At 40.2% G+C, this 13,925-nt stretch overlaps 1 protein-coding gene across 2 annotated transcripts in view; it reads left to right on the plus strand.

Moving 5' to 3' along the window:
• Window positions 1-13,925, plus strand: part of Adam23 (ADAM metallopeptidase domain 23) — a 141,156-nt gene that overhangs the window by 24,492 nt on the left and 102,739 nt on the right. For both annotated transcript variants that reach the window (XM_028765604.1, XM_028765603.1), the window contains exon 3: window positions 7,697-7,773. In XM_028765604.1, coding sequence (XP_028621437.1) covers window positions 7,697-7,773 — 77 coding nt within the window. The remainder of the gene's footprint in view (window positions 1-7,696; window positions 7,774-13,925) is intronic.

Below are 13,925 nucleotides of genomic sequence, written 5' to 3' on the forward strand. Positions count from 1 at the left end.
CCTTCCCTCCTCTTCCTTCTCTCTTCATCTTTTCCTTCAGGGGCTGGGGATTGAACCCAGGATCTCCTGCATTCACAACAAATGCTCTACCAGTAAACAATGTCTCCAGACTCTCTATTCTTTTCTTTCATTGAAATTATTTAGTGGGTATTTAGAATTCTGGCTAGAGAGACAGAATGTATTCTTTCTTCAGGACAAAAGAGTTGGAGCGAGAGGCCCTATTTGGAGTTGTACCGTTAGGTGATGTAGGAATTTATGAGGAGAAGGAAGAAGGTGGGTCACACCTCAGCTACTAGATTAATGCATCAAATTAAATGTTACCATTTAGGAAGTCAGCAGAAAGAAACCGCTTCCATGGTAACTGTTGTCATAGTTGGATCCTTACTCGTCTTTCACATACTACATGAAAGCCTGAGAATACAGCTGTTGCGATCCTGGTAATGCTTTACTCATCTCTGAATAAAATCGCTCTGGAGGCTTGTGATTTTGTCTGTTTTGTTGGCACTGTAAGTTGAATACACAAAAGAGAGTAATTACCAAAGGTTAGGGTATTGAAGATATTTAATATACATGTCCAAAGAGTCTTTGTCATTGATGTATTCACAGAGCCTTGGAGGGCTGCTGGATAATCACCAGGAGTAATTTTTTTGCGGTCCCTCTTTCCTTATAATATTAAATATGCCTTCTTGTCTTTGACTCCTCTTTAGAAATTGCAAAGAAAGTTTCAGTGCTCATGAATCATGGCGCTTATTTATCGAAGATTTGTTTGGATCATCACTGTCTGTGGCTTCTTTTTCTCTTTTGTTCCCGTTTTCTGTTATTAGACTTTCCGAATACCTCAGGCTGAAGGACGGAGAGAAAAGAGAAGTGGATAAAACTGGGGTCTCTTTACAAATCGTTAATTTGGAAAGGAGTTCTTGCAGAAGATTGGCCAGAAGTTTCATGGATCTATAAGGCCATGCATTCCTTTTTCTGTGTCCTCACATTCAGTAATTGAATACTGGCCACGTTTCTTTCAGACTCCGTGCTCCCTCCTTCTTGGGTGAGGTTGGCATAGAGACCAAAGTCAAGCAGTGACTGCTTCTTTTATTGGGAGATGCTGATCTGTGGCCTGTGAGCAGAGTGTGCTTGGCTGATGTATTGGTCTCATTTCTGTAAAACAAAAGGAGGCAAAGGACATAGCTTCAGCTTCCTGGTTTCTGCTACAGATTGACTGCTTATCAAAATACATTAGCATTTTTGGGTTTATATATATTTAACACATCTGTTGAAGTCATGAAGTGCTTTTTGATACGTTGTCAATTTTGATTCTCACCACAATCTAAATTGCATTTTAACACTCCAGTATACCCTATGTTTTGCTTTAAAAGCATGTCCCTGATACATCTATTTATTAGCAAGCATTATAAACACTCGATAATTTCATCCTATTAAATGCTTGAGCTATGTGAATTCTACTTGCTAAGACTCCTCCATGAGCTATTGTCACTTATTTCTGCCTCCCAAACTCTCCCTCTTTAAATTCTAATATGCTTGTCTACACACCAAATACGATGATTAATCATGTTCATATGTCCCATGATGACAGATAATTTTTTGTTATTATTTAATTGGCACATTATATTTTGTACGCAGTTGTTTTTCATTTCATGTCCCAGATGGTCATCTTCTTAAATGTGAATCTTAATTTTTCTGTAACCTTACGTTTTCTGCAGTAGCTCATCCATGGTAGATTGCCTATTCCAACTTGCTAATGGGCTACCTCATAATACTGTGCATTAGAACACAATAGAAGAGCACATGATGATATTCTCTTCCACGGACTACCTATTTAAGTGTACCTTGGCAGGAATTGTTCAGCAAATTACCTTAATTTGCAAAACTGCCTTCGTGATCCGTTTGCAGCTGTTTCTCTTCTCAGGAAAATGATTCATATTGTTTCAAAGACACAGCACTTGAACAAGGTCAAAGCATAATCTGTAATGGTAGTGAGTAATAAAAATATAACATTTTCAAATTTTTCCAAATATAAATGCACATTGGAATTTACTAGAAGGTAACTAGATATAGTAGGAGGGAATTTTGAGGTAGCTGGCATTTGTACCCTTTCTAAAATGTTAATATAGTCTCCCCGCCCTTTCTCAGTCCATGTTGCTCTTTTTTAAATTATTAAGCCCTTTCTATGTGACCAAGCTTTTCTGGTAAGTTTCTGTTACATTATGGTCTAATTTAATCCTCACACATAGCCTTGTGGTAAGCTATTGGTATTTATATTTTAATGACTAGGAACTACTGAGGCTTGAAGATTTAAGGACTTCTGACATGTTCTTGGCACTTTTCACTGAACTGAAGTGAATACTTTGCTCTTCTCTGATGTGTGACCTTGGACAAGAATGTCCCTTAATCTTCTATCCCTTTAAAAACGTTTTTTTTTTTCCTTCCTTATATGAAAAGCAGTAAGAACATGTGTCCTGCCCACTTTCTGTGCATTCTGGGTAAATATGACAGTGGTTTGAGATGATTGAGACACGAAAAGGGGCTGAGTATGTCAGTTCCAATTATTTCAATTTTAAAATTATATCTGTGTATGTGTGTCTTCATGTAGTTTGTGTGTATGTAAGCAATGCCTGAGGAAGTCAGAAGAGAACATCAAATCCCGCAAGGGAGCTGGAGTTACCGAGGGATGTGAGCTGACTGATGAGGGTCTAGAACTGTAAGAACAGCAAGTCTCTAACTGCAGAGCCATCTCTACAGCCCCTAATAAGTCACCTTTAATGTTTCCTTTATTACTTGAATAAATGTCTCCATAAATAACAGTATACTTAAGAGAAAACCACTTCCAGATTGTTCTCTGCTCCCGAAGCCACATATGGATTGGAGCATTACACCTAAGAAATCCGGAGACTGACAATGCAGGCTTTCTGCTGCAGCTTCTCAATTAATTAGGTTTTATAAGTGGGAAAGTGTAGACTTTCTATTTCCTAGTTTTAGTTCCAGTGATAGGTACACTATAGAGAGCTCACCTTCCACAAAAGGCAGAGAATACTGTGTGAAACATGGTTTCATGTCAAATATTCATGTGCTCAAATGACCATTTTATATTTTATAAGTGTTTTATAAATATATATATTTATCTCCATATATTTATATATAGTTATATATATTTTATAGGTGATATATTTTTCATTTTTATGTCTATTAACTGTGACTATAAATCTCAAGATCAGCTTACTGTGCCTCTTCAGCATATGCTGTGTGCCTGATACAAGCTGCCTGGGTTATACCACAGCATTGTGTGATTGTAAAACTGCACCTGGCCTAGGTTGGGGACAGGCTTTTAAAGTTGCTTAATATGGTAGCATTAGACAAAAAGAAAGAAAGGGAGAAAAAGGCCAGACGAACAAAAGAGTACTTTCAGGCTTGTGAATTGTCTCTCAGCAAAGGGGGGTTGTGTGTATAATTGCTTTTAGTTGTTTTTGTTTATGGAGCGCCTGCAATTTCCCTGGGCCAGATTCTTAGTCAAAAGAAAAGTACCAAAGTGCTGCGGCAACAGCTGTCTGCAGTCCTTCAGGGTGCTAATTCCCAGCCCAGCAATGTGCTCTTTCTTGTGAAATGATGCTTTCTGGATATAAAACTCTGTGTCCGTCTCCAGTGCCTTTACGGAGAGCGTCCTTATAAAACCAGGCTGTTTAACAGACGTCGTGAAGGGGAAAACAACTGACCTCCTGTGGGGTTCGCCAACCCTTCTCTGAAGTAGTCTGAGGATCTCATTTTATACAAATCCCACTGCTTCATTCCTCCTTTAAAAGAGGGACAATGCTGGAGGCGGCCTTTGTATTTTCAGCGGTGTGTAGCGCCTTGTCGATTCTGAACACTTGTTAGAGCAATCAGAAGGGCTGTGCTGAGTTACACAAAACCCTCCTCATTTCGGCTATTCGGCTAATTTCCTATTATGTGAAAGGTGTGTGTGTGTGTGCGTGTGTAAAACCATATGTATATGTGTGCATGTATGCATTTATGTGTATAAATGAAAATGTATGATTTATCCTGCAGTGGCAGGAATTCAGGCCAGCCTTAGTTGGTGAATTTAAATCTAGCCTGACTGCTTAAAAACCTGTCTCAAAGCCGGGCATGGTGGCACATGACTTTGACCAGCACTTGGGAGGCAGAGACCAGCAGATCTCAGAGTTCTAGGATAGCTGGGGCTACCCAGAAAAACCCTGTCTCAGAAAAACAAACAAACAAACAAACAAACAAAAACCTGCCTCAAAGATAAAAACGGCATGCATAAATAGCCGTGCACACAGAGTATGAAGGACTCACTTGGGTTGATTATACTGCATATATCACATTTTTAAAAAAAACTTAAAATATTATTTATTTATTTTTAAAAACTATATAATTTTGTTAACAAAATCTCATAAATTGAATGCCATAGCTGAGTTCAGAAGTTAAAGTCTGTTAACGGGGAAAGAAGCCCCTGCCAGGGATAACAGAAGGATGGGGAAAGAAGCTCCTGCCAGCCGTGGCTGAGTGTAGAATCCTTGCTGTGTGTATCGTGGCATTGTGAAGAACAGTGGGAAGAACAGGGTGCAGGAAAATGACATCATTTAAAATCAATGCAGCTCTATTATGTGAATTCACAGGGTTTTTTTTTTTTTGTTTTTTTTTTTTGATAATATGAGCAAAGGAGATCAGTTATTTTATAGAAAAATGTGCAGCCTGCCTGTTAAAAATGAAGTAAGTTAAAATGTTAAAACACCTCTGTTGATAAAAATAACGAACTAGATTTTTTTTTTTAACCTCTGTGGAAAACAGGCATGTTGTTGCTGGTGTGGCTGAACCTCAGTGGTTTGGAGAATAATTAGTTCATATATTTGGAGGGTGCCGACGATGATGACAATGATGACAGTGTGAACTAGACGCTGCTGAGTGAATGCTAGGAATGAGCATTTGGAGGAAAGGTGGCCATCTTGTCTCCATGCTCACATTTGCCACCGTGAGTCCCTGAGCGCATCATACAAAGCCTTCTGGTGGCAGCTCGCCTTTCCAGGTCCATTGATGTTTACGCTGCAAGTTACTAGCCTACAGGGCACACATATTTTAAAAACTGAAAACTGTGCTCAATTCCCCTTTTGACCCTATTTTTGAAAATTGATCTTTTGTTTCCCTCATAGATGGATTCTTATTTAACTTTCGAAATTTTATTCAAATAGCACTTTGTCAGAGAACTCTTTCCAGAGCTGTTGTCCTGGGTGTGGCTACCTGGACTGTGTCTCAGCCTGAGCAATGATGACTGCTTATGCGCTAAGTTCCCTGGGACTGTGCTTTCCAGCAGCTGCTATTTTTTTTTTTCTTTTACCTGTAAGGCTTCTTCATAGCGCTCCTGCAGTGAATGTCTTGGAAGGGCAGAGGGCAAACCCAGTGCCATTTGCTAAATACTGCCTTGGGTTCTGCAACACTGAAGCTTGTCATGTTGACTTGGGCTTAACTCAGCAGTAATCAAGTCCGAGCCGTTGCACGAACGGATGTGCTGTGTTTAGTACTAGGCTACCTTGCTTCCCGAAAGGATCCCCTTGGTGTTTATATTTGTTGCATTGCTTATTTGCTAGAAGAGAAGCTTTCTCTGGGTCGATATCAGGTTCTTAGAGTTTTATGGATTAGACTAGCTAAGCTGAGCTGCCACAAGTGAGCAGTTCCCTGTTACATAATATTTTTATGAGGAAAAGTGCTTAAATGCTTATATTCTCAGGAAATAAATTTTAGATAAAAAAGAAAGCTTTTGCAAACCATAGTTGAAAAATCTCCTCTTATTTATTCATCCGTATAAATGTCTTCAAGCAAAAATTGATGGTCCAAGATACAAAATGAATTTATGTAAAGATTATGCAGTTCGTTTTGGCTATGTGGATGGTCTACTGCAGTTGACAGAGACCACACTTGACAAGACAGATGTTTCTTGTCTTTATGTTTAGATGCAGGAACCTCGGACAAGCATGGTGATCTTGTTCTATTTGGTTTGAATTTTGAAATGATGGCTGATGGTGTAAGGGTAGCAGGAACCACTTACTGGTTAGTATTTGAAATTTAGTATGTGTTAATTGCCTTTAAAATTCTGTTTACTGAGTTTATTGAGTAACCAGCAGTTGTGGATTGACTGAAGTAAAAACCATAGTTTTATTGATGGTGCTTTTATGGCTGTGGCAAGATAATAGCCTTGACAATAAATGTTTGGTGAATTATTTGAAAGTTTGGACAGTTTTAGGGGAAAGGTCATTAGTCTACAATCACTTGCAAAATCCTGCGACATGTGTCGTGGTGCTCACTCCTTGGAGGGAGTGGACGGACACAAATATTCCACCAGACAGAGGAGGTGAAATAAAGTGTTCTTGTGCTCTGAGGACCAGAGTTCATTCTGAGACCATGTGATGGTGGGTGACTGGGATGTCTTTGAAGGACGTGGGGAGCATTTGATAAATAATACTGGAAGAGAGGGCTGTGGGGAGCCCTGGAGTGGCAATGCGGGTGTGGTGGGGGGACTGGGAATGTGAAGTCCTTAGAGGATGTTCAAGTTGGCTGCCTGTTACCAGGCAAGGAACATTTTACCGTTGTTTGGTGCTGTCTCTGCTTTAGGTTGTTGCCAATATCCTTGTCTTTTTTTTTTTTCTTTACTTGATAGGATGACAAAGGAAAGCTTTATGTTGGATAGTATACTTCGACAGCTCTTCATTGATTTGCTAGTTTACATTATTTAGGGCACTTCTTTGATCTATGCTCATCTCTTAACACCTGCTGAATATGATTCTAGTTTAGATGGGATTATTGTTGGATTTTGAATTGATGCATCATTTGCAGATGTGTGACTCTTACAAGGTGGTGTAAACATAGTCTTCCTAAGGGGCTACACTTCAAATGCTTTCAGAAGTCAGAAGACTGTGTCATCACCTTTTATCGACCTATTCTGTTGATGATGGAGAAAGTTCGTCTCCCACAGAACAGTGGAGTGCTAACGTGATTTCTCATTTATGCATGCAGGAACCTGTATTTGGGGGCACAAAACAGTCTTAAGTCAAGCTTTAATTTGGGTTCTGTACAGTTTATCATGGTCACTTTGGAAATTCAGCAGGACATGCTGCTGATTCTTGCCACAGTGGCTTTGTTTTGGAGGATCAGTTTTCTTCGAGTGGTTCTTTGCTTCTCACATGGTGAGTCTTCCAAGCAGAACCAAGATGGCATGCCCCGTCCTTTAAAGAGATGAGTTGATACATAATGATGTGTAAAAAGTCTACATAAAAATGCTGGTCCTAGCTGATATGAGGCCCCCAACACATATACAGCAGAGAAGGTGCACCTAACCCTCCAGGAAGTAGGGAGGTCTGGTGGGGTAGGAGGTGGGGACATCCTCATGGAGATGAGGTAGAGGGTTGAGGTGGGATGGGATGGGATGGGAGGAGGTATGGAATGTGGAACAGTCAGAGGGTGGACCTGGAAGGGGATAAAGTCTAGACTATAAAAAAAGATTAAATAAAAAAATAAAAAAAAAAAAACCAGTAAAACTGCACCTCTGGAGGCATAAAATGTAAGCAAAAGACAAGTGAGAAAAAATAGGCAAATCTATATGAGAATATATATCTATAAAAAAAATGCTGGTCCTGTTAAATATCTCTTAAGGCTCCTTCTGACTTTTTGCTTTTAGGCTGTCCATCTGGCCCAGGCAAGCTTCCAGATCGAAGCCTTTGGCTCCAAGTTCATTCTTGACCTCATACTGAACAAGTAAGTATATAGCAAATTTTCCTGGGAAGCAGGGACAGTAAAACTTCAGTTCTAAGATGCATCAAAGCAATGTCTGCGCTGAAGCAACTGATGTTTTCTAGCACATTATTTGGCAAAGAATTCTTGAAGAAGAGGGAGAAGACTGAATAGTAGGTGCATCTTTAATTTCCTTTCCTGAAATAAGACATTTATCAGGTTAAATAGAGAACTTACATATTATGATTCTTTGTAACTTTTACTGAGTTGTCGATGATTTCAGACTTTCATACATATATTAGGAATACTCTGATTACTGTAACCTCACCTCCCCTTTCCCTTCAAGTCTCCTTTCCACATTCATATCTTCTTTTCCATTTTTTGAGACCCACTGAGTTTAACCAGAATTGGATGTGTGACCATGGAGAATTCAAAACTATCCACTGGAGTCTGATGGGATTATCAGTGGGTACTACCAAAGACAATCACCACCTTTCCCTCAGACTCTACCAATAGCCAATAGTTCAGTAAGGAGGGGTGGAGCCCTGCGAGCCCCTCTCTGGTCCATGATTGACTGTGGCTTGGCCTAGTCTTGCCATATTATAATTTTAAAATGGATAAATATTTGAAGTAATGCTAGTTAATTAAATGCTAACTGTAATAATTACTATATAAGAAGCAAAACAAATTACTGACTGAGGCATAATTAGACTTAAGTCTAGAGATTTCTTCCATGTTACTTTTTATAACGCAACACACATGACTTCTGTAGGAAGAAGAAAACAAGCAATGACTCACGTGTATCTAGTTTGAGAAGGCTCTTTGCTTCATAATTCCCATTGATGTAGATTCTTTGAAACTTTGTACTGATGAAAATTTATCCCACTGTCTCTGTGCCTGTGTTTATTCTGATATTTAAATACTTTCTTTTAAGTTGGGACAATTTTTACAGGTGTTCCTGTGCAAAGTGTGAACAAGAGCTCTTGCTTTTGGTGAAGGTGGTTTCCCATATCAGTCTCTTTACTTATAGAGACACTAGACTGGATTTTCAGCTCTCGTCAATAGTTTAAACAGGATTACATTTTATAAGAAATAATTACTTAATGCTACCAGACGCAATAATGCAGGTGACTGCAGCCAACATCTGAGCAATTGCAGAAGACTATTAAATTTCTTGTATGTCAAATTCTGTTAGCTCTGCAGAAAAAAGTTGCAGAATAAGCTTAGGTGCTCCTTACCCAAGTGTTATTGCAGCTTTAAGTCAGAATGAATCAGCAGAACTCAGAATTTCTGTGTTAAAGATATTGCAGGTTTTCTTCTTTGGTTGAGTTCCAGTTCACCATGCTCTGTCAGCAGTGTGCCTGCATAAGAGGTTGTCTTGCCAAGTCATGGAGTACCAGGATGAGGCTAATTTTAGTTTGTCTTAGTCCTCTACATATTTGATGCTGCCTGAGGTGGAGGTTGCAGTTAGTACTGCAGTGCACTTTGGAGGGCAGCTCTGCTTACCACTGCACCACTACTGCTGCACCAACTGCTGTGTATTCTGAATATTAAAGTAGCATGACCACAGCAGAACTTTCCAGACAAAGAAGAAATGTCTGAGAAAGGGTCTTATGGCATGCCCAGGGAACTTAGAGGCAGACCAGAAAATATTCATTACCTAACATTTAATGTGCAGAAGAATCAGATTGAACACCTATTGTGAATATCCCTGTTTGAAGAATTGAGTCTAGTTGGGTAGATAGATAAAAATAACACTAGAAGAGTGTGGAGTGGTTAACGTGGAATGGTATAATAGTGTGACCAAGCCAGTCAGTACAGTCAGTGAAGAAAGTCTTCTTACTTGTAGCCTTGAAGGACAACACTGGGAATAAGTTAATTGCTTAACAGGCACTGTCTATTTGCACACAGAAGGCTAGGGATTTCATTGGAAGACTCATGCATATTCATATTGGAAAGAGTTGTCTCATCACATGAAGACTTTCACACATTCATGACCATGTTCAGTAGGAGACATTGAATAAACTTCCTCATAAATCACATGTTCAAAAATGGTGGATGGCAGTAGCCAGAGAATATAAATTCTCATATACAGAATTTAGCAGTATTATTAAAAAGTTTATACTTTGATTACCTGGAGTAAAAGTCAGCAATTTTGCTTGGTTTAAAATGGCGCCTTATTTGATCATAATACCAAAACAACCTAAAAGGATGTCAGTAGGCATTTAAAGGGACATCTTATTTCTCATGCACCTATGCACCTAAAAGTTCCACTTTCACACCAAGGAGAGGCAGCTCTTCAGGTAGGAGGAATGTGAAAATAAATGTTAGAAGGGGTACTGTTGGAGACATACCTTGTAAGACATGCAGATCATGTCTTACATCAGCAAGGCAAATATTGAGAAATGGGGGGAGGGGAGAGGGAGATGAAGATGGAGAAGATGGAGAAGTACATCTAGGCATTGAAAGGTCAAGAGAGACAAGTAAGATGGATTATTTTTTGGTAAGGTATTTATTAGAGGAATCATTAACATCACAGATAAACAGATGGTTATGGTGGGGAATTTGAAGAGAGTTAAGAGCCACAAGGCTAAGCAAGGGTCCCTTCTTACAGGTTTCAGAGAGTGGGGAAATCCATGTTATGAGGTTGATGGTTAAGCCCATAGTTGTGCTTGCAATCAGATTGTTTCTGATTCTCAGGCAGCAGGAGGATTGGGAAAGCTTAAGTTCTTTAGTTAGTGTGTGCTTGTATAGGACGAGACACCTTAGCCCCTGATTGCTAACTGTGCTTGGTGAAATTCCTTTGGGGGAATTGAGGATTGCAGACTCACAGACAGCATGGCAGAGTGCTTGTCGTTTCTATTATAGCAAATAAAAGGGTATACAGAGAAAGAAGCCTGGGTAGCACCTAGCCCAAATTGAACAGATCTGCAATAGTATATGTTATGAAAGCAGAGACATAAATGCAATGTGTGAAGGAAGTGTTGGCCCTTTGTTGAAATAAATTACAAGGGTAAGACAAGGGGAGATAACTCTGATGATCTAAGCTGAGGGGTAGCTCAACTTATCGGGGTTTGTGACCCAGGTCTAGAAGCTCATGACCTGGGAAAACCAGTACTTGGGAGATGACTAAAGGGCTTACTCAATGGTTAAGAATGGGAAAGGGGCACTTTGCTCAGAAATCAGTCTTTGAGTTTCACGGAGCTGAGTTATAGATGCACAGCACCGAAGGAGAGAGAGAAACTATATAAAGAATGATATACCGGAGAACAAGTAAAGAACTTTCTGGAACTCAGTGCTACCTATTTCCACTCCTTTCAAAGTCTGATATTTCTTAATGTGGAGCTGGAGGAGGAGGAGAGAGATTAGGTCAAGTTAGAATGTTAGAATTATGGACAAATCATTTCTTATTGGTCAGCATGTTTGTTTATGAGAGCAGAGCAGAGTCAGATCCAAAGGTTCAGAAAGAAGAGAAGGAGGAAGAGGAGGAAGAAGAAGAGGAGGAGGAAACCCAACTGAATAACCACTAAACAGCAGCAGCAGCAGCAGCAAGAACAACAACAAAAACTAAGAAACCCCGCACAATATGACGAGAAAGATGCCAAGCCTTTTCATCCTTTCCTAGTCACCCAGGAGGCCACACACAGGTCCCAGTAAAGAGTCTGCAGTCTTAAAGTTCCTTAAAAAGTAACCCAGGGAAACATTACGATTATAGTCCACATGGCAGAGATGTTATCCACCAGGAATCTAGTGGACATTAATAATGTGTCACTCAGAGGCCTGGTGTTCACAATAAGTGATCTTGATGTTGTCTAAAGCAAGTGAAGCTTGAGCATTTAATTTTTTTTCTTTGATTAAAAACTCATGAATGGTCTAGAACCATGTACTTGGGAGTCATTCCCAAAGTTGTAAAAAGTCAAGGGTACTAAACAGAAGTCTTGTTCTCAGGCAGTGCTAAGACACACAGGGAGGGGATACTTGTAAGAAGTCTTCAGTTAGTAAAAATCATTAGAATTGGTTTCATGGGGACGAGAAAGCAGAAGAAAGAGTTAAAGCCTACAGAAGTGTTGTGATTAGACAGTTTGTGTCTAGAGAGTAGTTCAATAAAACTAGTGGAGAAATGTGAGCTGGAGGGAGTTGCCTTGTGAGTCACTTCTGTATAAACATTAATGACAAATAAGTCTTTAAATGGAGAGGAGAGGCAGAATAAAGAGAGCTGGGAGATAGACAGGAGGCGGGGAGAGGAACCTGTGAAGGAGGCAAGCGACTGCGGAAGTGGGAGGAGAATCTGCAGAATAATGATGTTGACAGTTTCAAAAGTGAAAGATGTGATTCACATCATTATCTGCAGTTGAATGCTCTGGTAAGTTAAGCAATAAGCATCCTTTGGATTTTCCAGTTGATTTGTCACTGGTGGTTGTGAGAGAGTGGTTTTAGTCAAGCTGAGGGTGTTGGGGAGGAACCAGTTACATAAGGTGGGGACAGCAAATGGTCACTGAAGGATTGGGTGAGTGTAGAGGAATTTTAATCCAGCAACATAGTTCCTTTGGCAAGGGATCACATCCAAAGATATGATCTGGCCAGAATGCAGACATACCCTGGATTTTACAGTATGATCTGGTTGGAATACAGACATACCCTTAGCACACACATTTAATTCCAAACAATGAAGATAAGGTTTGTTTGTAGAGGAAGCAGCCATATTTGAAAGTGACATTTGAGGGGCAAAGTAACAAATCAGAGAGATTTAACAGAATGAGTCAGGGATAGGATATGCCCAACTCTCACGTGTACAGCAGAGAAGTAGAGGCTACCTAAGAGCAGCAAGAAAGAAAAAAAGAGATGTGTTATGGGTGTTGTGAGTCTATGGGCAGTTTTACTTGGACAGTTTAATAGAGACAGGTTACAAAGAGAATAAGCATACAAGTGAAGACAAAATGAGTTAGAGAATGAGAAGGAGCCTGAAGATCAAAACAAATTGCTGAGGTTTCCATGAGGCCAGACAAGAGCAATTCAGTCAGAAGCTGAGAGAAGCCAAATTGAATCAGTTATCTTGGAAGAATAGATTGTATGGAGGCTAGAGGCTTTCAGGTTTAGGCCTAGGGCTAGCTGAGAAAGTAACACTCTGCGCTCAGCGCAAGCTGGGTATCTTATCATTTCTTCTGAGGAAATAAAATCGACATTTATAGGTGGAAGGAAGAGTTAGAAGAGCACGTGGCATCTGTTTTTTGTAATGATGGAACAAGTTGATAAAGAGATGGAGTTAATGAGGAAGAATTAATGATACAGAGGAGATAGTCTGTGGGGTAGGTACTTGGACCCCATTCCCCACTGCCCTGGAAACATACTGTGATTCATGTGGCATGGCTTCTGTTGCCCTATAGCTGCTCACCAGTCATGAGTTTGAAAATAACAGGATTTCGAGGTCATTGAATTTTTGGATGCATAAATCTTTAGGCCACACAATTGGCTACAGGTCTACTAGCATGCTCTCCTGTTTATTTAAAGGCACACACCTGTAATTTCAGCACTTGAGTAGCAGAGGTAGGAGGATCACCCGCATGGTCAAAGCTAGCCTATTAAGCCTCAGGCCAGCTAGGGCTACATAAAAAAGACCCTGTGACGCATAAACAACAACATATGCTTGTCCACTACTGACCTGTATGCAGGACAGAGAAGGAAGAATTCTTACTGTGTACCAATGTTCAAACATCCTAGGTTGTTAATCAGGCAGGGACATGATTCTGGTGAGAGTCTTGACAGTGCTCACGAAGAGCTGTGCTTGGGTGAAAACTGTAGAACTCAATGATAGGTGGCTGTAACCTAAAAGTGGGGACCTGCAGATGTGGAATGTGGAGACTAAGAAGGTGGCTTTATTAGTAACCGAGTGAGCTGAGAGAAGGGACTCAGGTTGGACTGGGCGGGGCGATGTTGAAAGCTGTAGTTATGAGCAGGCATTGGAGAAGAAAGTCTATGTGGGATTCAGAGTAGCACACAAACCCTGTGGTAGTGTTCTCTTGTTTATAGAGCATGCCTTTGACTGGCTCTCATAGTCTCCTGGGGGTGGGGAGGGAGTACATCAAGAAAAGATGCACAGAGGTATGGTGCATGGTGACAGTGTGGGGACAGATCAGATGACTTCAGGGCCTCAAGGTCTCTGCATGGATGGGAATGGC

The sequence above is a fragment of the Grammomys surdaster genome, unplaced genomic scaffold (genome assembly GCF_004785775.1).
Source record: "Grammomys surdaster isolate TR1022 unplaced genomic scaffold, NIH_TR_1.0 165, whole genome shotgun sequence".
Classification (NCBI taxonomy): Eukaryota; Metazoa; Chordata; class Mammalia; order Rodentia; family Muridae; genus Grammomys; species Grammomys surdaster.